The sequence below is a fragment of the Gymnodraco acuticeps genome, unplaced genomic scaffold, assembly GCF_902827175.1.
Source record: "Gymnodraco acuticeps unplaced genomic scaffold, fGymAcu1.1, whole genome shotgun sequence".
Lineage (NCBI taxonomy): Eukaryota > Metazoa > Chordata > Actinopteri > Perciformes > Bathydraconidae > Gymnodraco > Gymnodraco acuticeps.
In genome coordinates, this window is record NW_022991188.1 from 1,966,955 (window position 1) to 1,992,543 (window position 25,589).

Consider the following 25,589-nt stretch of genomic DNA (forward strand, 5'->3'; position numbering starts at 1 on the left):
TTTGATACTATCGACCATGATATCCTATTGCAAAGACTAGAGCACTTAGTTGGCATACAGGGAACTGCTTTAGACTGGTTTAGGTCCTATCTATCTGAACGCTCTCAGTTTGTACGTGTCAATGATGAATCTTCCACGCAAACCAAAGTTAGCCATGGAGTGCCACAGGGCTCAGTGCTCGGACCTATTTTGTTCACATTATATATGCTTCCGTTAGGCAATATTATAAGGAATCATTCTGTACATTTTCATTGTTATGCGGATGATACTCAACTATATTTATCAATCAAGCCTGATGAAATTAATCATCTAAATAAAATTCAAGACTGCCTTAAGGACTTAAAAACGTGGATGACCTTAAACTTTTTGATGTTAAACACGACCAAAACTGAAGTTATTGTACTTGGCCCGAATAATCTACGAAACAAATTATCTAAGGATATATTAACCATGGATGGCATTAATTTGGCCTCCAGTGAGACTGTAAGGAATCTTGGTGTTATATTTGATCAGGATTTATCCTTTAACGCCCACATAAAATCAATTTCAAGGACCGCCTACTTCCATCTACGTAACATTGCAAAAATCAGGCATATCTTGCCTCAAAACGATGCAGAGAAACTAGTCCATGCATTTGTTACTTCAAGGCTGGATTATTGTAACTCTTTATTATCAGGGTGTACCAAGAAGTCAGTCAAGTCGCTTCAGCTGATTCAAAATGCTGCAGCTCGTGTACTAACCAGAGTTAGGAAAAGGGACCACATTACTCCTGTTCTGGCTGCCTTACACTGGCTCCCTATAGAACACAGGATAGAATTTAAAATTCTTCTTCTCGCCTACAAAGCCCTTAATGGGCAGGCGCCATCTTACCTTAAAGAACTCATTATACCCTACTGTCCTACTAGGGCGTTGCGTTCCAAGAATGCAGGGTTGTTGGTTGTTCCTAGAGTCTCTAAAAGTACAATGGGAGCCAGAGCCTTTTCTTATCAAGCTCCACATTTGTGGAATCAGCTTCCAGTTTGTGTTCGGGCGGCAGACACCCTATCCGTTTTTAAGAGTGCGCTTAAGACCTTCCTTTTTGATAAAGCTTATAGTTAGGGCTGATTAGATTCAGCCCCTAGTTTTGCTGATATAGGCTTAGTTTGTCGGGGGACATCTTACTTCTTCCTTCTCTCTGTCTATACCTGTGTACTCTCATGTTCCGATTAACCCAGCTTCCCCAAATGTCTTTCTTTTTGGTGTCTGTATATGCCGGGATCCGGAGTCATGGATGATCCTGCGCTCCTCTGTCCTGGATCTTTGAGTCGTGGCTGTGGTCCTGGATCATAGGTCCTGGATGGATATCCTCGTGGATTCATCTTCCTATTATACACACATGCATTTCCAAACATTTGGACTACCTATGTTGCAAATGTATTATCTTTTCAATTTACACACGGCATCTATTGCACGTCTGTCCGTCCTGGCAGAGGGATCCCTCCTCTGTTGCTCTCCCTGAGGTTTCTCCCATTTTTCCCTTTAAACTGTGGGTTTTCTTCGGAAGTTTTTCCTTGTACGATGTGAGGGTCTAAGGACAGAGGGTGTCGTATTGTCATACTGATATTTTGTACAAACTGTAAAGTCCACTGAGACAAATGTAACATTTGTGATATTGGGCTATATAAATAAACATTGATTGATTGATTGATTGATGTTGCTTTTCTTTTTGGAAGTAAATCTTCATTCTCGCCGGTATTGTCCTCCTGTTCCAAGCTCATTTTTTACCGGTGTTTTGATGGTCTGCAAACTAGCGGGGCGGGGCCTGCTGTGATCTGATCAATAATGATTGTGTGGTTTGCTGTGCGTGCAGAGCCTGCATGTCACTCACTCAAGTACCCCTGACATGAGAGCCGCGCAAGTTTTCCTTTTGTAGCAAGCAGCAAAAGAATTGTAACATAACGTGTTTGAGTTAATGTACCTACATAATATCGCACGTCCTAAAAAAAAAATGAAAAAAAAAGATTATTAGAACATTTTTATAAAATCGCATGTCCCTGCTATGTGAATATCGCGCATGCGCATATCGTGGTTATCGCCATGACATGATGTATCGTTCAGCCCTAATAAAGACAGCTTCTGTGTGGCTAAAACGGAAACATCACATTTCCTTATGAAGTTGTCGCCGTGTAGCCAGTGTTGGATTCCCAAACAACAAAGAAAGCCTAAAGATACAACATGTATGCACATCCTGTTTAAAAAAAAAATGTTTATAAAGTTGTGGCAATCTCATAAAAACACTCCCAAAAAGTACACAGACTGAACTACTGTATGATTAACTGCTACTTCTCCGCAACTCTATACTTTATTGGTCTTCGGATCGTTAGCCAACATAAAATGTGGATATCATACTAAAAGCGCTTAATTGATAACAGTCCAAACCATCCTCTATAAAAGTGACAGATAGCATTAACATCTTCTCCCCACTTTCATGTCTTTATTGGCTAAAAGTATTAAGCAAATACCAGTGAAGTAATATTACAACTGGACACCAAAGCACAGTAAATGTTCCATTGCCTAAACTAGAATCATATAGAGGAAACATTATTTGAATTAAAAGTTGTATGATATTCTTTCAAAGTGTGTTAGGATCTGTCTGTGTTGATGTTTTTCTTGTCTTTTTCTATCTTTAGGTTTCCTGTTTTATTTTGTAAAGTGTTCACCCCCGTTTCCTGCCTGTTTGCTTTCTGTCTGTTTCCCTCCCCGATTACCCGATTGTGTTCACCTGGTACCTTTGTGTTTTCTCCTCCCTCCTCACCTGTCTCGTGTTTATGTGATTAGTCCTGGGTGTATTTAAGTTCTGGGTTTTCTGTCTCTCTTTGTCGGGTTGTCTTGTGTTATGACCAGTTCATCGGTGAGTGTTCCGTGCTGTCTTTGTGTAGCCTATATCTAGCCTTGAAATAAAGGAATTATTGTTACTCTAATCTGCATTTGGGTCCTGCTTCCTGCACACCGTAACAGCCACCGTAACATTACAACCCGACCAAAATATGGGCCCAGCAGATCCTTTTGAGCAGTAGCTATTGGAGTTTTCCTTTGCTTTGTACTGCTCGTATCGATGGTTGGGAGCGTCCAGGGTTCAGCAGCGAGAGGCTGTTCTGGCAGAGGCACGCCGGATTACTATGGAGAAGCCAGGCTTGGTTAAATTCTTATCGGGCAGGATTTTGGATTTTCTCACGGTGTGTTATCCCTTGCCTGACAGCCCCAGGCCTCCCAACTCCCTTTTTGATACCACACGCATCGGTGTGGTCCGTCTGGCGTCAGCCCCTGCTTCTCACCCAGTGTTTGCTACAGTCCAGGAGCCATTCGCTGGTACTCGTCTGGCCTTTGGAGGTCCACGGAGCCTCCAAACGGCTCCTAAAGGAAGGAGTCGCAAGGCCAGGTTGGCAGCACAAGCCCAAAGGGCCATGGTTCCAGACCCAGTTCTGGCCCCAGCAGCCATGGTCCTTGCTCCAGAACCGGTCCCGGCAGCCATGGATTCGGCTTCAGAACCGGACCTTACAGCCAAGATTCTGGCTTCAATTCCGGCTCCAGAGCCGGCCCATTCAGCCATGTTTCCGGCTCCAGAACTGGACCTTACAGCCATATTTCCGGCTCCAGAAACGGACCTTACAGACATGTTTCCGGCTCCTGAACCGGACCTTACAGCCATGATTCTGGCTTCAGTACCGGCCCCAGTAGCCATGGTCCCGACTCCAGTTTCGGCTCCAGGACTGGCGTACCGGCCAACGCCAGCTCCCCGAGGCCTGTCGGCGTACCGGCCGACTCCAGCACCTCGTCTCCTGCTGGCTCCCCAGCCGACGCCAGCTCCCTGAGTCTTGTCGGCGTACCGGCCGACTCCAGCACCTCGTCTCCTGCTGGCTCTCCAGCCGACGCCAGCTCCCCGTGTCCTGTCGGCGTACCGACCGACACAAGTTCCTTCTCAAGACCCTTCTCAAGTCCCCTCTCAAGTCCCCTCTCGACTTCCCTCTCAAATTCCTTTTCAAGTCCCCTCTCAAGTCTCCTCTCCAGTTCCCTCTCGAGTTGCCTCTCGAGCTACCTCTCGAGTCACCTCTCAAGTCACCCTTCAAGTCTCCTCTCGAGTTCCCTCTCAGGTCCCCTCTCGATTCTCTTCTCAAGTTCCCTCTCAAGTCCCCTCTCTAGTCCCCTCTCAGGTCCCATCTCGAGTCTCTTCTCAAGTCCCCTCTCAGGTCCCATCTCGAGTTCCCTCTCGAGTTCCCTCTCAAGTCTCCTCTCGAGTTCCCTCTCAGGTCCCATCTCGAGTCTCTTCTCGAGTTCCCTCTCAAGTCATCTCTCGAGTCCCCTTTCGAGTCCCCTCTCAAGTCTCCTCTCGAGGTCCCTCTCAAGTCCTCGCTCGAGTCCCCGCTCGAGTTACCTCTCAAGTCACCTCTCGAGTCTCCTCTCGAGTTCCCTCTCGAGATTCCTCTCAAGTCACCTCTCCAGTCAACTCTCAAGTTTCCTCTCGAGTCCCATCTCAAGTCACCTCTCGAGTCACCTCTCGAGTTCCCTCTCGAGTCACCTCTCGAGTCCCCTCTCCAGTTTCTTCTGAAGTCCCCTCTCCAGTTCCCTCCCGAGTCCCCTCACCAGTTTCCTTCTCAAGTCCCCTCTCCAGTTTCCTCTCAAGTTCCTTCTCGAGTCACCTCTCAAGTCCCCTCTCGAGTCACCTCTCGAGTTCCATCTCTAGTCTCTTCTCGAGTCACCTCTCGAGTTCCATCTCTAGTCCCTCCTCTAGTCACTTCTCTAGTCCCCTCTCTGGTCCCTTCCCGAGTCCCATCTCTAGTCCCTACTCAAGTCCCTCCTCTAGTCAATTCTCTAGTCCCTCCTCTAGTCCCCTCTCGAGTTCCCTCTTCTAGTCCCTCCTTTAGTCCCTCCTCTAGTCCCTCTTCGAGTCCCCTCTCTAGTTCCCCTCTCGAGTTCCCTTCTCTAGTCCTTTCCCTAGTCCCTCCTCAGGTCACTTCTCTAGTCCCATCTCCAGTTCCCTCTCGAGTCCCCTCTCCAGTTCCCTCTCGAGTCTCCTCTCTAGTTCCCTCTCGAGTTCCCTCCTCTAGTCCCTCCTTTAGTCACCTCTCTAGTCCCTCCTCTAGTCCTCTCTCTAGTCTCTCTTCGAGTCCCCTCTCTAGTTCCCCTCGCGAGTTCCCTCTCGAGTTCCCTTCTCTAGTTCCTCCTGTAGTCCCTCCTCTAGTCTCTCCTCTAGTCCCCTCTCTAGTTCCCCTCTCGAGTCTCCTCTCGAGTCCCGTCTCAAGTCCCTACCCAATGACCTGGTCCGTTGGAGGTTCCGCTGGGGGTCCTGCCAACTCCATGTCCTGTCCCGTTGGAGGTCCCGTCGACTACTCCTCTGCCGGGGGTCCTACCAATCGTATGTCTGTCCCGTTGGAGGTCCCGCCGTCTACTCTCCTGCCGGGGGTCCTGCCATCTCCTTGTCCTGTCACGTTGGAGGTCCCGCCGACTACTCTCCTGCCGGGGGTCCTGCCAACCCTTTGTCCTGTCCCGTTGGAGGTCCCGCCGTCTACTCTCCTGCCGGGGGTCCTGCCAACCCATTGTCCTGTCCCGTTGGAGGGCCCGCCGTCTACTCTCCTGCCGGGGGTCCTGCCAACCCTTTGTCCTGTCTTGTTGGAAGTCCCGCCGTCTACTCTCCTGCCGGGGGTCCTGCCAACCCTTTGTCCTGTGGCGTTGGAGGCCCCGCCGACTACTCTCCTGCCGGGGGTCCTGCCAACCCTTTGTCCTGTCTCGTTGGAGGTCCCGCCGTCTACTCTCCTGCCGGGGGTCCTGCCAGCTCCTTGTCCTGTCTCGTTGGAGGTCCCACCGACTACTCTCCTGCCTGTGGTCCTGCCAACCCTTTGTCCGGTGCTGTTGGAGGTCCCGCCGACTACTCTCCTGCCGGGGGTCCTGCCAACCCTTTGTCCTGTCTCGTTGGAGGTCCCGCCGTCTACTCTCCTGCCGGGAGTCCTGCCAATCCTATGTCCTGTGCCGTTGGAGGCCCCGCCGACTGCTCTCCTGTCGGGGATCCTGCAAATCCCGTGTCATGGTCCTCTTCCGTGGGGGACCCTGCCGAGGCCTGTCCCACCAGCTCCGACACCGGGTCCTGCCCGGCCTCCGGCACTGTCCCGTCAGCGCCTTCCTGCCCGGCCTCCGGAGCTGTCTGGTCTTTGCCCTCGAGCCTGGCCCCCTGAGAGCCACGGTCTTCGCCCTCAAGCCCGGCCGCCTGAGAGCCGTGGTCTTCACCCTCGAGCCCGGCCCCCTGAGTGCCGCGGTCCTCGCCCTCGGGCCCGGTCCCCTGACTTTTCCTGCCGTTGCCTTCGCCCTCGGACCCGGCCCCCTGACTCTTCCTGCCGCTGCCTTTGCCCCTCCATGGTCCCCACCTTGGACTCTGTCTTGCCCCCGGGCCGTCCGCCCGAGTCCCCCTTTTTGGACTCTGCCTTGCCCCCGGGCCGTCCGCCCGAGACCCCTTCCTGGTCCTCTGCCGTGCCCCTGGGTGGTCAGTTCAGTCCCGTCCTCCTGACCCCCTCCACCCACCCTGGTGGCTTAGTGATGCGATGCGAGTGATTTTTGGTTATATCATCTTTATTTTGAGTTTATTATTAAAATCAACCTCTTACCAAGAACACCTGATTTCGTGTTGCTTCCCTTTTACCCTAAGCGAGCTGGGGACGTAACTTATTTGGGGGCTCGTCATTTCTAATCAGGTTGATAATTTGATAAATTCGAATCAGATGGTACATTTGTAAGCTTAGGTTAAATGGCGTTATTTGGCTGTGAGTCAGTTGAATTATGTCATTCGCTTGAAGGAATAGACAAGTGTTGAAAAGACCAGTTATTTCAGATCGCAGATCATTTTAGTCTCACGGTAAAGAAAAATGTGGTAAAGATGAGCTTAAGGCTCAGGTCATAGATCAGTTGGTGGAACAGGGTGTCCTTAAGTTGTCCGGCAAATCAAACTGGCTGTGTCTGACGGTACCATGGCCCATATAGAGTTCACACAGGAGCTTGACGGGGAATCCCTGGCTGCTGGCGCTTCGGGAGGGCAGGATGAGGAAGGTACACAGCGGGAGACGCCGGGTACACTTCCTCGATTCGATGCACTATCCACGGCAAGTGATGGCTCTCAAGATGTGGTGAGGATTAAAGTCTGCATAGCACGTCTTGAGATAGAGGCTAAGGAGCGGGCCGGGCAGGCACAGCTACAGTTTCAGCTGGAAATAAGGAAGCTGGAGCTGGATGCGCAATAACACGCACCAGCCCCACCCGCAGGTATGACACCCAGTTCCACTAACTTGAATTCTGTTGGCTTTGATATTAGCAGAAATATTTATTTGGTTCCGGTATTCCGTGAGACTGACAAACATATGTGGAGTTCGGCAGGGAAAAGGGAAGCATGTCCGATAAATGGGTCACAACATGTAAAGCGAATGATTTTACTTCTCTGCGAGAATTGCTTCTGTTAGAATTTAAGAAATGTTTGCCGGATCGTGTTGTGGTGTCGAGTGTTTTACTGTCGCGAACCTGGGCATGTCATCGCCAACTGTTTGTCGCTGAAACGCAAAGAGCAGCCGCAGTCAGGTACATTAAGAGTCCTTATGAGTCCTTATGAGTTTGTTAGTCCTTCAGAGTCCGTTAGTCCTTGAGAGGTCAAACATTTTCTTTAGGGGGAAATGTTTGATTTTTAGTTGGGGGGGGGTGTTACGACCCTGGTCGTTATGTGTATTGTGTGTAGAGATTTACTTCAAGTCTTTTAGGCCTTCAGAATTATTAGGTAGGTTTAGTAGTAGGCATGGTTAATAAAACTGTGAGGTTGTGTCTTAAGGGGGGGGTGTCACGGCTACTGCTGCTGTCTGCTCGTTAACCTGTCTGTGATTGTTTTCAGCTGTGTATGTTATATGTATATGAGATGTGCCGTTGCCTGGACGCCATTGGATGCCAGTTTCCTGTCCCTCCTCCGGTAGGCGTGACCGAAGATCTGGATTGGAGCAGGTCGGGCCGACCCACCAATCCCTGCCCACACCTTCCGGGGACTCTTACAAGAGTGTGTCCATCTCAGTTAGACAGGAGAGGTCTGAATCTGTGTCAGACGGCTCTCGGTGCTCTCCTTATGTTCTGTGTTGCTCTGCTACAGTGGTTAGTTGGGGTGTGTATTCTGTGATTTGTGACGGCGTCGAACTTGTGCGAGACGCCTCACTATTTTAGCCTTAAGTGCCCATAGTGTGCTATGACTGTGATAATCTGTGACCTTCGTTTTGTGTTATTTTTGAACAGATAGCTGGTTTTAAGAGCCTGTATTTTTGGTTATATCGTCTTTATTTTGAGTTTATTATTAAAATCAACCTCTTACCAAGAACACCTGGTTTCGTGTTGCTTCCCTTTTACCCTAAGCGAGCTGGGGACGTAACAGTATAGGCTCAAGTTTATAGATGGATTGTGCTTTGTGCCTGTGCATGGTGCTCTGAAGCTTATCATTATCAGACGTTCAGAAAAAAAACTTAAAACCACCAGCTGTCCAAGAAAGTATCCAGAGTGCATTGGGTCCTTACATAAAAGCGCATTGATTCCATCACTATTATAGTTCAATTCCTCTCACCGTGGCTTCCATTTTCGGTAAATAACAGTAATTTTTGATGGAGCAATTTTAACTTGCTCTGCACCATGAACATCAGTCATATTTTTATTCAAATCATTGATATGGCACTTAAACTATTTGATGTTGCTCAGTGTTCTTGGATGGGATCCAGGTAGAGTCTTCAGAAACTCCTCTGTGTAAATGCCAGTAGCCTATATAGAAAAAAGGGGGAAATGCAAGTTTGGAGTACAATAATGTTTTGAATCATACAAGAATTTAAATAAGTGTACGCTCAAAGCTTCACTATTTTATTGATATATATTGATATCGAAGTGACTGTTATTGATATTGATTGTTTTTTATCTTAATGTGTGCATATGTGTAAATGTTTCTGTTAATTGTGTATATAGGATATACGGGAGCGGGTGTGGATGAGGAGGCGGGCAGCAGAGTTCTGGATATGTTGGAGTTTATTGAGGAGGTTGGATGGTATGCCGTAGAGGATGTTGTTGCAGTAGTCGAGTCGTGATGTGATAAATGCATGAATCAGGGTTCCAGCAGCTGAGGAGGAGAGTGATGGGCGGAGACGGGCAATGTTTTTGAGGTGGAGAAAGGCAGTCCTGGTGATGTGATTTATGTGGTGATTGAATTTGAGCTGACTGTCGAAGGTGACTCCGAGGTTGCGGATGTGAACAAAACAGAGTTTTGCTGTCAAGGGTGAAGTTGAAATTCTGGATGGTTTTGGTGTGGGGTGGGGGGCCGAGGATGATGATGTCTGATTGGCACTGTTCAGTTGGAGATAGTTTGTTTGCATCCATGCTTTTATTTCTGAGAGACAGTTGGTGAGAGTGGAGTGTGTTGCGGGGGTGATGGTTTTTGTTGAGATACAAAGTTGGATGTCATCGGCGTAGCAGTGAAATTGAAGGTTGTGGAATGATTTTGCCATTGGGGAGCATGTAAAGGATGAAGAGGAGGTGGCCAAGCACCGAACCCTGGGGGACGCCTTGGGACAGAGGAGCAGTGGAGGAGGTGCAGTTGTTGATGTTGATAAACTGATGTCTGTCGGTGAGGTAGGATTTCAGCCAGGAGAGTGCGGTGTCGGTAATGTTGAGTGATGATTCCAGGCTGGACAGCAGGATGGTGTGGTTGATGGTGTTGATGGTGTTGAATGCTGCGGTGAGGTCGAGGAGGATGAGGATGTTCAGGTTGCCAGAATCAGAGGAGAGGAGGAGGTCGTTTGTGATTTTGAGAAGAGCTGTTTCGGTGCTGTGTTTTGATCAGAAACCGGATTGAAATTGCTCAAAGAGGTCAAAAGATGGCTCAAAGATAAGCTGCTATTCTATCTTTGTAAATGGAGTTTGACGTTTTGGACTGTTGGTCCGTTGTTGCAAAATATCAGTTGAAATGTGTACCACAACAAATATATTCTACATGCGGGATAACAAAATGTATAAACCAGCCGGACCATGTTAATTAGGTGCTCATTTTGACACTCACAGATACTGTAGGCCACAGATTGAGAAGTACTTTTATGTGAACACATTATAGGATTGTACAGCCATGTTGGCAGATCTTTGTGGCTACATACAGTCGGTCTGGTATGTGTCTTGAGCTAAATTCAGGTCGAAAATAAACTACTGGCTGATATCCACCATCATCTTCCATTTGTGTTCCGTATATAGAGGTTGTGGTTCTGGCTTTTTGAAAAGATGTTTGGGGATTTTTTCTATGCCTCTCAAACATTGTTGTTGCAGCCCAAGAGCTGATGCAAGTTCCATCCATCTTCTCCCGCTTATCCGTGGTCGGGTCGCGGGGGTAGCAGTTCCAGCAGAGAGCCCCAAACTTTCCTTTCCCTGGCCACATCAACCAGCTCTGACTGGGGGATCCCAAGGCGTTCCCAGGCCAGCGAAGAGATATAATCCCTCCACCTGGTCCTAGGTCTACCCCTTGGTCTCTTCCTAGCTGGACGTGCCTGGAACACCTCCCTAGGGAGGCGCCCAGGTGGCATCCTAACTAGGTGCCCGAACCACCTCAACTGGCTTCTTTCGACGCGAAGGAGGAGCGGTTCAACTCCGAGTCCCTCCCGGATGACCGAACTTCTCACCTTATCCCTAAGGGAGACAACAGCCACCCTGCGGAGAAAACCCATCTCGGCAGCTTGTATCCGCGATCTTGTTCTTTCGGTCATGAGCTGATGCAAGTTATTTATGGAAAACCATCATACTGGACAAATACAAATATTAAACAAACAATGGTGCTATATGTAACCAAAGTCAAGAGGATGTGGTGAAATCCAGTCCATAATTTCTGGGGAAAATAAAAAGAACAAAAATATCAGGCGAGAAGTCAGGATATAACCAAAGTCATTAAACGTTATCCTTTGGGATCCATCAAAGCGGTGGATTGACCAACAGATGGACCAACATTGCCATCTGTAGAGCAATGCCGTGTGTGTGTGTGTGTGTGTGTGTGTGTGTGTGTGTGTGTGTGTGTGTGTGTGTGTGTGTGTGTGTGTGTGTGTGTGTGTGTGTGTGTGTGTGTGTGTGTGTGTGTGTGTGTGTGTGTGTGTGTGTGTGTGTGTGTGTGTGTGTGTGTGTGTGTGTGTGTGTGTGTGTGTGTTGTGTGTGTGTGTGTGTGTGTGTGTGTGTGTGTGTGTGTGTGTGTGTGTGTGTGTGTGTGTGTGTGTGTGTGTTAGCATTACTATACTTGTGGGGACTTAAATATGTATACACAGTCACATGTGGGGACTCGCCTCCCTTATGGGGACAAAATGGAGGTCCCCTTGAGGGGAATCATTAATTTTAGGGTGGAGACTTGTTTAGGGTTAGGCATGTGTTGGTTAAGGTTAGGATAAGTCTCCAGGAAATGCATGTAAGTCAATGTAATGTCCCCTGAAGTGATGTATACATGGTGTGTGTGGGGGGTGGAGCATTGTACAATGAAGGCTTTGAGTTTTAGAGGCGCTGTGTGTATCATTTTTAAACATCACTATATCACTGTCAAAGTATAGTGCTATCTTGGAACATTTACTTTGAACAAATGGCACCACAGTGGATAAGATTAGTAGTCTCTGTCTTCCACTATATGGTGTTGTTAACTCTAGTGTTTCTACAAATTATCTCCCCAGCTACTATAAACTCAGTTTGAAGCTTTGATACGAAGGGATAAACTCAAACTCAATATTTCTCAATACTCTGCTATTCACTGCTATGCTTAATTTAACAGTCAGAAGAAATTAATGAGAATTATTAAAATATCAGTGGCACTGAAGAACCTTGGGAAGACAGAAACAAAAATCAATTTACTTAAAAGTGTCATTAAAGTAAATAACCAAGACAGATAATTTGAAGCAAGTCGTTTTATTTATTTAGTAAGGAACACTACCTATTTTAAGTTAGATTAAAATGGCACAAATATGAGACGGATTACAAATATTATGTAGGAAAGGTTTTAACATATTTAGGTTTCGTAATGACAAAATGTGATGTATTCTTACCTAACTGTAATGAAGAGAGACAGACACATCTCTTTTTATCCACAAAAGGCTTTGCTATCTTGGGACAACTGCATGCAAGTGTGTTTTGTGTAAGCTGTTCCCATGTTACAAAGAATTATTGTATTCAGAAGAGGCTGTTCATATTTCTACAAGGTAAAACTTGTTTACTCATGTAAGAAATTAAGTAAAAATAAAATCTGGTTATTTTTTCGTTAACATGTACACAAACTGACTTATTTTTGCAACCAAAAGAATTCCACCCAGCTGGATATCAAGGAGAATGGAAGTTTAAGGCACTTCTGCTTTGACTTCACTTTTCAGACCCAGGGTTACTGTTTGGTTTTGAGTAAAATGTCTTAAAGACACCTTATTATTGTTGGGGTTTTCCTTTTCCTGTAGTGTGCTATAAAAGTGTTTGTGCATGTAAAAGTTCTGCAAAGGCTAACATCTCAAAGTACACTCCAAAAGGGAGTTTCTCTCCCACACACTCACCCTCTGCCTGAAACGCCTCAATTGTAGATGACTAGGCTCTCATTTCAAACAGAGGGTAAAAAGAGGTACTGCAGCACAGGCAGTGAAAAAGAAAGCACTCTTTGAACATTAAAGCATGTAAACTGCCCACACACTGGCATAAGATAATACAACCCTAAAATGAGCATATGTCGTCTTTAACAAGTATTCCAGAAATGATCATGCAATTTTTCCCAAGGATACATTTTAATACATTACTGGATCTTTCAACTGTATTTGTCCAGCAAGTCGTAATTGTATTTGTCCAATTGTTTGATATGTCACCAAATAATTGCAAAAGCAGAACAGTTCCCATAAGCCTTAGCTGTAGTTTGTGTTAAGTGAAAAGTAAACATTACCTGATAAGCATCAGCATGTTTAGCAGTTAAGGAGCCCCTAGATAGCCGTAGGCTCAACGTCATGCACAGGCTAAACTATGGGAGATTTCTACCAACTGATTTCCATGTTGTAAGCCCTAAAACATGGACACAAGGCTTAAGTGAATACATTTTTTGACCTTAAATAAAACCTATTAATTCAGTTTTGTATAAGGAATCAAAAGTTTGAATTAAAATAATGTTTCACTGCACACAACATTCACAATGACCCAGCGGTTTTTTATTGCAATGAATAATGGCAATATCTAAATGATGATGAACTGTTCTGGTTGGTGGAGCCTTTGTGTGAACTACTGTTCCTTATTCATGCTCGATTAACCAATAAAATGATTTGCAGCAGTTTGCTTCTTGTGAACACCCTTGTGCACTCATTGTTTTTGAAGTTGTTTAGACAAACTGAAAATAATACTTTTCTACTGTGCCAGACATAAATAAAAGTGTGATTTTGACCTAAGCACTTTTTAAGGACAGCATGTGATACAATAGAGTCTTGCCACATGCAGTAAATCTCCTCTTTTTTCCATGTGGCCAATTCCACTTACATCATTGCTATTATTATACAGAAATAGCAAAAACACTAAATGATAAATGGCTTTGGATATTAGAGATGTCATACAGTCTAACTCTAACATTCCCATTAAAACATTTCATGTATGTAATTGTTTTATTTTTGATAAATGTTCGCATCTCCTACAAGTTGTGTTTTTTTAATACGAAACAGATAAAAGTTCAACTCGATCAAGGTTTTTGACAGATGGACAACAGTATCACAGACATTAATCCTCAGCAGAGATTAAGAGAAAGGCTTAAACTTAATGTGCAACCGCTGTTTTTCTTCTACTGGTTACTGACAGTGTTTTGCAGTACATCAAACCACACCACATGTCGATATGAAAAGGGGTAATTTAATTTCTGAATGCATGATAAAGCACTTGAGTTTACAGTTCTTTAGAGACCTGCACATTCCTCAGTAGAGCACCTTAGGGATGCTCTTCTGTTCTGGGATGTCTTCAAACTGTAAACAATGCCACATTGAGTCCAAATGAAATGTGGAAGAAGTGCAACTCTATAATAATGATGTCATGTTTGATCAGACGTTTCCCTTTAATGAGACATCTAAAATCCTAAAAGTAAAAACTGCGGTTATTAACTACTGTACTGTTAGAAATATATCACTCGTCACCGGCTTGATATTCAATATCAGGATACATGTATTTATTATCCTTGCAAGAATGGAAGTAGTCATCACACACAGGGCTGCATGGGACAAATAGTTCCCAGAACAGTGTCCTTGAAATGCTTATAGGCTGTTACAGTCACAAGATGAAGAATACCGGTTCAAAGCAGTATTCAATGTTTAGTTCAGATTTGCTAAGGCCTGTGTAAGCAATAAACATGACAGTCATATGAATCATCATGTTAATCGTTGTCACATAGCTATCATATGCCTAAAACAGTGTGTCCTGACGCTCTTCTAGGTAATCATACATCCTGTTACGTACACAGCTACGTAGGGCCTTTGTTATCATGTGCTACTCTGATATTAGAACATTCAGTATTTTCCCAACAACCACCATCAAGTTAATATAAAGCCTCTGAACTCCCACACAGGTGTTTTCAGTTATTGATGATAGTAGGCCTCTGCTCAAGTTCATAGTGGGGCAGAGCTATAATGGCTATAAAGGTAAAACATTTTCATCTAGCATTAAAGAATGATACATGTGTACATTTCCCATCCTAAAAGGTGCAACAAATCTGGACAAGTGGAGACTCAGGTAGGTGTAAAGGGCCTTGAAAGCTGCAAGAAGTGTTTTAGAGATTCCAAGTACCATGTGCTACATAAAGGTATTGTACATATTTTTAAACACGAGTGGTCACATAGGATGGTAAAGAGAAAAAAGGAAGATAATGACAGAAAATACTGATAATTTGGGTGCATGTGTTCCTGAGAGGAGAGATATTGTTGTCTGATACCTGCAGAAACGGCATATGAAAGCAAAATTAAACTTTCTCTAGATCTTATATATTTCGGAAATCATAAGAACTTTAACATTTCAGTCACTTACTTCTCATTGTTTTATGTGCTGAGAATGTGGAAAATAAATAATTGCCAGTTAAATCATAGTCCACAAATAAATTACAATTTTGGAAATAACAATATTTTGTGTGTGGGAACTATACGCTATAAAATGAACCCTTACAATCTCCATCACATCATTTTCATCACAACCACAATAAATATAGTTAATTAGAGTAATTTAAAATGTGTAGCTGCAGGCGACACTTTTGCCAGTCTCATTAAAATATGATTGCGTGCACATTTGTTGCCCTGGTTACCAGGTGTTTTGAATGGAGACACAGAGGGAGGACTGACAGGAACAGAATGCCCTCAGGAAGTAGCAGAGGTAAGTTATAATTGATCTACACTTTTTGTGAGACTGTGAATGTGTCCGTCTCCAAAACGCCTGTTGATTTGCAGTGAAAACAGTTGAATCATTTATCAAAAGGACAATTTCGATGTGCACCTAAGCAAAGAGGGTTTCTTGGAGCACTCTGGCTAGGGTTGCAGAAAATATAACCAGCACAAGCAAGAACCATACCATAGCAAGGTCCATACGACACTGTCTATTTTTAAAGGTGTAATGAAGGGGAAGAACATAGGGGAAGACAGCCTGTCCTCCTACAAAAAACGACCAAATAGGTCGATTGTTTAAGCAGCTTAGATTACGACCATACAGTCTATGATTATGACCCATAGCCACGTTTTAAAGTGTAGCACCTCTAGTGGTCGTGTAAGAAACAACATGCTCCCGTTTATTCGTTTATTCACAAATAACCCTCTCTGGAAAATCCTAAATTGTAGAATAGTTTGGCCATTCAAATGCTTTTTGATTAGATTTCTAGCGAGAAGTGTATATTGTACTTTTAGAATCCACCTCTAGTGGATGTGTAGGATCTATAGTTTGATAGATATTTACGAAGATGATCTGAGGTCTCGTGAGGATAATGTGTATGCAGCTTCCATGTAAAGTTAGCATGGGTGAAACCAGTTTTTCAGATCTCGAAGTTTTCATAATCAAACCGGATTTTGGCGCAGTGGTTAGAGCGTTGGTCATCAGATCAAGGGGCGTTGGTGAACCAGTTCGAATCCCGCCTCGGCCGCCACTGCGTCAGGCCGTTGTGTCCTTGGGCAAGACACTTTACACGCATTTGCTCCTGTGGGTATTGTCCGCAGTAATGACTCTTACATGTCTAATATGTGTAATGTGTACTTGTAAAGCGCTTTGAGCACCTGTAAAAGCGCTCTAATAAAAAATGTAATGCATTATTATTATTATTATTATATATTCCCCTCACTGTCAAATGATTACACAGTGATATCTACATTACTCATCCACTAAAAAACATCAGTTTATCCTTGTTAATTACACAATATTGATTGGTTTAAATTGTGTACAATGCTTTTGTGTTTTTAACCTTTGATTCAGAGAAACAAATAGTTTTTTAGGAGTTTAGACACTACAGTTTCCGAAGACACTACACTACCCAGAATCCCCAGCTATCGTTTCGGACTACAACACCCGCCTTGCTTTACAAACCCTGTGATTAGTCATCAAGCCCTGTGATTGGATGTTGGAGTGGCAGTGCGACAAGGCTACGCTGAGCGTCAAACAGCTCTATGAAATGGAATGGAACCACGGCATACTTTCCAAAACTAGAATTGGACGGGTCCAGCCCCCGGGTCCAGCCCATACATCCATTGCCCCACCCCCCCCAGAACTACACATGCTGGCTATTATGTGTTTCGCAACATTATATGGCACGTCTCTTTATAAGACGTTTTCGTATTTCCCACAATTAGAAGTTGCCAGTATTAAACTGTGTACACCCTGGAGGTTTAGGGGATACGAAACACAGTGGTGTTATCTAATTTAAAACATATAATTAATAAATGGGTGAATTAATATACCCACATGACACCTAAGGTCAGAAGAGCTTTATTTAACAGCTGGTCTTATGTCTGTGACCCCTCCTGTTGTTCATTGATAAGCCTGAAACATGCACTTGTCAAGGTTCAGAGGCAAATTTAGCAAATATGGCAGTAGCCATCGATCATCTTAAGATAAGATAAGATATACTTTATGTATCCCAAGTTGGGAAATGTTTTTGTTACAGCAGCATACTACTTTGTTCTACTCCACTACAATTCAGAGGTTAACCTGGTATTTTTACTCCACTACATGTATTTTAGTTACTTTGCAGATTCTGATTAATGAGGTGAAATATAAGCAACCCTTAAATCAGACTTTAGTTACACCTGAGTCAAATTCAAGGAAAGTGATTGTCAAGTGCTAAAATAAACTATGCAATATATTGGCCGTTAAGTACTTTGTCAGACTTCATATTTATCTGTGGATAACCCCAATGTTTTTTTCTTATTCAAAAGAAGACCTTAACTTAAAGTAATCATTAATGTTTGAATAAAGCCTTATTAGTTTGTCTGTTTTGCACATCCTCCTGTTAATATCTTTGGACGTCCTGCACTAAACTGTTTTATTGTAGAGATCACTAGTATCTTCTTGATCTTTTCTATTTTCTATTTCTACTATCATGCCTTCTACTTTCCCCCAATTGTGTATGTAGGCTACTCTTAATATTTAAATGTTTTCATCAAATAAAACTTATTCAACAACAACATTCAATAACATGCTTTAACCACTAGGCGGTGCGGGTTAAAAAAAAACAGTGGTGTAGTTAATAAAACATAGTAATATCAAACATAAGACTATTAACTTTATTGTGAAATTAAAACAGAACGGTAAAGGAAAATACAGTTTCAGTCTCTCGATTTGAAGCTTATGCATTGCACCATGAACCTATATAGACCTGTAACAGTCAACAGCATGAGGAGTTGGAAAGGTAGTTAATAATATCTTTAAAAACTACAAAAAAATCCCTTTCTATCAGCTGTGCACCATTATGGTGTAAATATAACCTATCTACCAATTGGATCAAATATAAAAGTCAGCCGAATTAGTGTTGATACTGCAAGGAGACGTATTGTGTGAAAATAAATGGAAGATGTTGTTTAATTGCTAATATATTTATGATCCACGTCACGTATTCAGTTTTGGCGGCATTTCTTACAGTTTGTCAAAAGGTCTTCTGATCAGGGCTCTATAAATAAATATCTACGGCAGATATGTAATATTTAATGCAGCCGAAGCGTGTATTACAATGCCGTTATGTGATGACTTCCAAAGAGAAGAGCAAGAACACTCGGAATAAAGTATTATTTTATTAAAAAAAAATGTTTTTCCGATTTCATATCGGATAAACACCATATCCCGACATGCATTGCGGCGATGTTTTAGCCTATCAAAACCTCTGAAAAAAGAAAGGTGTCTCTCAGAATCGAAAGAGAAAAACCTATGGGAAAAACACAAAAGCATTGTACACAATTTAAACCAACAAATGTCGTATAATTAACAAGGATAAACTGATGTTTTTTAGTTGATGAGTAGGCTACTGCAGATATCACTGTTAAATCATTTGATCATTGGTTTTATTATGAAAACGTCGAGACCGGAAATACTGTTTTCAACCCGTAACTTTACATTGAGGCTGCCGCATACCTCAAATCATCTTCGTAATATCTATCAAACTATATATCCTACATATCGACTGGACGTGGATTCTAAAAGTACAATATACACTTCTCGCTAGAAATCTAATCAAAAAGCGTTTTAATGGCCAAACTATCCTACAATTTAGGATTTTACAGAGAGGGTTATTTGTGAATAAACGACCATCTGTAACGTTTGTATTCAACGGGAGCACTAGAGGGCGAAAACTTTAAAACGAAATTATAGGACGTATTAAGCGCTTGAACAAACGACATATTTGGTCGTAATAATTGGGCCTGAACAATCAGCCTATTTGGTCGTATGAGTTGGAGGACTTGTTGGGGAAGAAGGTGTCTGTAGGCTGGATGGATGAAGGCTGGGGAGGAGGAGACCCAGTAGGAGATCAATCTCTGGATTACAGTCCCCCAGACAGTTACTAGCCCCATACACCACCTGGAGAAGGAGAGATGCAGGAGACAGGCACTAGATTTAATAAGAGGGGATGAAAGAAGAGTTGATGGATACAAATAGGTGGGAGGGAGTGGGAAGGGGGAAAGTTGATGGGTGGACGAGAGGGAGGGCAACGCAGGTGGGTCCTACAAGTAGGCTTGACTGATGATTAAAGATGGGGATGAAGTATGAAAGTCATTCATGTAGTGTTTAAGAGTTCCTTGACACTGGCCATCACCACACCATTGAACAGATTCCTGCTGCCTTACAATGGCTGAAAAGAGGTACAAAAAAAAAAGGTCCTCAGTACAGATTAACTGTAAAGAATTACAGAGCTGGAATTAATAATGAATAATTAGATAAAAGGAATTGAAAGATGGGAAAACAACTTTTTTTTATGAGTGCAATGTTTAACAATGCCACCAATGGGTTCAAGATGTTCATCTATTTTCTAATTAAGTTTGTATTTAATAATACTAATAATAATAATGCATTTTATTTATGGGCACCTTTCAAAGCTCTCAAGGACACCTTACAGAGCATAATTAAAAACAAGCAACAAAGAAGATCAAACAGTAATTCAAGACTTAAAAAACAAAGACTTAAAAACAACAATCAGTTAAGAAGAATTAAGATGGTGGGTTTTCAGGCAGGATTTGAAGGTTGAGAGTGAGTCCATATTGCTGATGTCTTGTGGGAGAGAGTTCCAGAGACGGGGGGCAGAGTGACCCAATGGTGGTCAGGCGGGCAGAAGGTACAGTGAGTTGGAAGGCAGAGGAGGATCGGAGAGCACGAGAGGGGGTGTATGTGAAGGAGTTCAGAGAGATATGGAGGTGCAAGAGTGTGAAGGGCCTTGAAGGTGAGGAGCAACATTTTAAAGTCGATGCGGTATTTAACGGGGAGCCAATGGAGTTGTTGAAGAACCGGAGTGATATGATCAATGGAAGGAGTTCTGGTAATGATACGAGCGGCTGAGTTTTGGACCAGTTGGAGCTTACGCAGGGATTTGTGAGGAAGACCAGAGAGGATGGAGTTGCAATAATCAATACGGGATGTAACGAGGACGTGGATGAGAATTGCGGTGCTGTTGGGTGTGAGTGACGGGCGGAGACGGTTAATATTGCGGAGGTGGAAGTAGGCAGATCGAGTAATGTTGTTGATGTGAGCTTCAAAAGATAGGGTGCTGTCGAGGATGACACCCAGACACTTAACTTGGGGGGAGGGGGGGGACTGTGGAATTGTCAATAGTAAGGAAGAATTTGTCAGTTTTGGCCAGAGTGGACTTGGAGCCAACTAAAAGAAACTTGGTTTTATCACTGTTTAGTTTTAGAAAGTTGGATGAGAACCAGGATTTGATTTCCAGTAAGCAGTCGGAAAGGGCAGTGGAGAGGAGAGTGGAAGTGGGTTTGGTGGAGAAATAGAGCTGGGTGTGATCCGCGTAACAGTGACATTTGATTGCGTATTTTCTGAAGATATGGCCGAGAGGTAGGAGGTAGATGATAAATAGGAGGAGGCCCAAGACAGAACCCTGAAGAACACCAGTGAAGACTGGATGGGACTGCCAATATATTTTGCCAATATATTTTCTTATGGGAAATTAATACAGTTGATTGTCTCGCCTTGCTTCATCTACATGATAACATTCATTTGACTTTACTAATTTTTATTTTTACAACAGGGTTAGTTATCATGCAAAATGTACTTTTTTATGTATTTTATACATAAATATGTGTTCCCGGTGTGTAAGAAGACTCACAAAGTGTCGGAAAATACCACCCTCTCTCTTTTCCTCCTTAGCCACATCTCTAAAAACGGGGGTACAACGGAGGTGATATCTACGAGAGGGACTTAGAGTTAAGTTGTTATATATATAATACATATAATTGCACTGTTCTAGCGGTAAACACTGAATAAAGAACATGTCAAGCTATGTGCTGTATCACATCACAACAATGTGCAACGTGTTTTGGAAGTATTATGGTCTGTGTTTACATTAGCAAGCATCGCAAACGCTCAGAGCTAACGCTGTGCTGGACACTGAACAAAAATATAAATGCAACACTTTTGTTTTTGCTCCCATTTTTCATGAGATGAACTCAAAGATCTAAAACATTTTTTATATACACAAAATAACCATTTCTCTCAAATATTGTTCACAAATCTGAAAAAATCTGTGATAGTGAGCACTTCTCCTTTGCCGAGATAATCCATCCCACCTCACAGGTGTGGCATATCAAGATGCTGATTAGACAGCATAATTATTGCACAGGTGTGCCTTAGGCTGGCCACAATTTGGGTCCTGGTGGTTTTAATTATGCAGTAAAGTGTAGAATGTTTTTTACTAAGAATCACATTTATGATTAACATCATCATGAGATACTTACAGAGAAATGAAAACCGAATGACTAATAGCTTCTGAAGGGAACAACATGAAGAAATGTCTATGTCCCTTTAATAGCATGAATTGCATAAGCAATGGGAGGAAAAAGTTAATTATCTGGAGGTTTTCGAGGCCGCTAAAGTTTTGCATAGAAACTAGAACAATAATGTGAAGGTAAAACACCACACACTTGTTCTTTATGATGTTAATGAATATGACTAAATGCATCAGCCTGTATGACTCATACTTTTGTGATCAGATTGACATTTGTTTAGAGTTGCACAATAACTTGACGGTTATTATAGCTGTAGACTGATTGCTTTCGTGGAAAAATAAACGATTGTTTTTATGCTTCAACTTTTCAGAGGAGAAAGTCTCATTGTGGTTTGCGGTGTCTCTTTATGATCACCTGCACTGATTGATAACGATTGTTTTATTCTGTTTTCATACAATTTTGCGTCAAGTCTCGCATCTCTGATTCGATAACTTTTTTGATGTGCAATAAAGTTTAGAAATGTGAAGAGTTTTGGGCGATTAGACCCTTTCGCAATGTCATCCATCTATCATTTAGGGGGTAGAGATGTCATGAGTATTTCAGAATTATCGATGGAGTCCAGACACTGTTGGCTGTAAAGAGATAAAGGAAAAAACCGAAGATCTGTATGGATGTGATGTGGAGCGAGGCTTCTGATGATGGAAGGAACCCTGGGAGCTGAATGTGATGAGAACTGGAGGTGTGAAGGAGGGTCACATTGATTTCGCACTGAAATGACAACTGATGGCAGCAGAGAGGAGAACCGTTTATATGATCCTTTCACGGAGAGTGTGTCAAAATCTACTAACTGAAAGAGTGGCAGGCGGAGTCCGCTCATTCAGTTGTAAAATACTGAGAGAGATTATAAATGAGGAGATGAGAAAGCTTCCCAAATATGTTTCAGCTAAGTTAATGTAAAAGACAGCACTGGTAGAAGTTGAAAGATCCTTGAAAAGTAAAAGTGAAAAAACACTCCATCACATTACAAGTAAAAGTCCTGCATTTGTCAAAAACACTTCCAGAATGTTAAGTACTCTTTCATGTTGCATTACCTTACAGTATGTTTATTTCACATATATATATAGGTGGAAATAATGTGAGCTAGTTTACTTACTTTGGGTATTTGAATATGTAAAGATGCACTTTGTAGACCAATCCTGTTTTATTATGTTATCATGCAAAGTAACATCTTATCATAAGATAATTATAAAAAGGTAAAGTCACCATGTGTTTTCATTGAACTTTAATGGAGTAGAAATAGGTTAACAATAAGAACATAATTAATATTGTTGTAGTTCATCTGGACATGTGAAAACCTGTCACTGTCACTAACACAGAGTGTAACCTACAAATCATGGTGTAAATCAGGATGAGTTTTATTTGTTTTTGTCAGCATAAATCTATTGCAAATATGTCATCGAGTGTGGTGTAATGACATTCCAGTGTGATTTACAAATATATGTCCTACTGTACATTTTATTTTGTGAATATTTGTCCGTATGTCTCGTTATCATTATATTAAAAAATAATGATTCTCTTGTTCCTCGGTATGGAATTTAAATACAATCATTCACTTGATTATAAAGAGGCTCTACACATTTTTACACCGAGAAACCAAGCATCCGAACAGCAAAAATATCATGTACTCAAAACTATATGAATTATTTTTAGGATCCAAGGTAGGAGTTCCATTTTGAAGGCAGCATGAGTTAAAGTTAAAGGAATGAAGCTTCCGCTGTAACCTTTAAGCTGTGATTCTGGAGAAGTGACATTTACAGTACATCCCTCATTGTCTCATATATTGTAAATCACACTGACTGCACTTAGTGTGTGTGTGTGTGTGTGTGTGTGTGTGTGTGTGTGTGTGTGTGTGTGTGTGTGTGTGTGTGTGTGTGTGTGTGTGTGTGTGTGTGTGTGTGTGTGTGTGTGTGCATGCGTGCGTGTGTGCGTGTGTGTGAGTGTGGTGCTCTGTGACTATGGTTTTCAATTGGGTCCACATGAGGAAATGGACTCTCTAGTCTGGCCATCGCACAAATGGAATACAATCACACACACTCACGCATTTACACCCTCTCTTGCTCACTGCTGCGCAGGTTCCTCATAGAAAAGTCAAGATCGTGCTTCATCATCTCAATTTCCCCTGGCTGACTCTGCTCTCCAAGTCCCTACGTTGTGGGAAAATAACACAGATTTATGGGTGGGGCGCTAACAATATCCTCAGTTATTGCTCGAAGCAAATGAATAAATCACCATGCCAAGATGCTTCGGCTCCGCTGCCTGGACTCATAAGACGTGAGAGTGTGTATGTGCGCATTTCTGCATAGCATTGTGTGTGCAAACTAATTTGTTCCTCCACACATTCATGCATCTTTGTGTTGGTGCATTTCATTTTAAATGCGTTATGAACCAACAGCAGCCTCCTTAAACCTATCCTGGTGTGATTTATTCAGTTGATTGCTGTTGGTTTTCAGTGGCCTGATCAGGCCGGTGAAATGCAGTCAGTTGTAAAACTCGATTGCCATAAACGTAATTCAGTTGAGAAAAATATCCTTTCCTTCTTCATGTTCTTATTTATTAAGATATGCATTAGATTTTGCTGAGCTGCTTGGAGAAACATGTGTTTTGGATGTTCATTCGATTGGAGTCATCTATAAATTTGTCACACAAATGAGAAATAATGCATTATTCAGTTTGGAAGCCACCCTGGTTTGTATCATAAGTGTAAATTCATTTATAGCCCCTAAGAAAGGATTAGAAGTTACTTGATTGTCGTGAACATTCAGTTGTAAAGCCCCAGTGACATATTTGCCCTGTGAATAAAAAGGAATTATGAGATTGGCAACAGGTAGTGTTTCCTTGTCTCACCTCTGGCAGTCTAAAGACTAAAACTGGCTGCAGGCCAGCATGGTAACCTGAAGCCAAAATCAGATTCAAACTCCAGGAATTAGACACAAACATTGTTCCCTTATACAGAAATACAAACGTGAAAACCAATCAATAGATTTTAATGTAATCACAAAATGTGAGGACTAATTTCTGTGCACTCATGCTCTGAAAGTCAATCAAAGACTGTGTGGCTATTTTACAACTGCTCCTCGTTATCCTACAATACCAATGACTGGTTAGCTATCGTTCAGGCTTTTTCCATACTATTTAATCTTAGACTTTGCTCCTAAACTTTCAATTCAGTTATGACAAAAATAAAGCACTTTTTGAACAATAAAGCATGTAAACATTTCAAAGTAGAGGATCAAAATACAAATATGAACCTCAAAGTTGGCATAATATGTCCTCTTCAGGGTTTTTTTGTTGTTTTTTAGATGCAACCATAAGCTCATCTTCTTTAATTTTCCAAACAGAATCTCAATTTATATATTATGTTTTTGAGTTACTTAAAATCTGCCTGTTTTGGACTGACCCAAACGGTAATTCTGCCATTGACTTATATTACGTATAACATAATATGCCCTCTTCATTCTCTCAAAGAGCTGACACCAGTTCCGCTTTCTGTCCACCCAACGGACTGGTCAGCTCTAACCAAAAAATAACACAGTTATCATTGCTGTCAGTAGTGAGGTTGTGCATGGATGAGTGAGATGAGTGGTGTTAAGTGATGATGTTTAATAGCAATCATCGAACCAAGGAGTGGAGTATGAAAGTGCTGCACTCAGACTAAATGTATTTTTTGGTTTGGACAAGTTTGAAAAGGTCAAGGGATTGTACATCATTGGTGTAGATGACCACGTGAGTGATACTTCAACTAACGTGTCAACAGTTCTTGAAGCCTGTATTAAATAGGGGACATCCAAAATGGAAACTTTGCTTTTAATCAGGGTTGGACTGGGTCCACAAAACTTTACAAAATGAACAAGATTTAGAATTATCGAATAAGGTGTTTTTTATAAGAAAATATTGTATCGGCCTTCCTTATCGGACGAGAGCAACATATACAGCAATCCTGGCTATGAGAAGCTTTTCCTGAAGGAGTATTGATAACTATTTTCCGCAAATAGATGGGAGAAAACATTTGCAACAGTATGATAGTAAATAATCATGTTTTTAGCACTCAATTAATTTTCGTGGAAGACAAAATATATTGACTTGTAT

General features: G+C 42.5%; 1 protein-coding gene across 1 annotated transcript; it reads left to right on the top strand.

Annotated features, from left to right (window-relative positions):
- Positions 1-201: 201 nt before the first annotated feature.
- On the top strand, positions 202-1,098 carry LOC117561186 (the record flags this gene model as incomplete). Its single annotated transcript, XM_034238489.1, has 1 exon — positions 202-1,098. A coding segment is annotated over one exon (897 nt), but the record flags the coding sequence as incomplete, so codon positions are not given.
- Between the last annotated feature and the right edge of the window lie 24,491 nt (positions 1,099-25,589).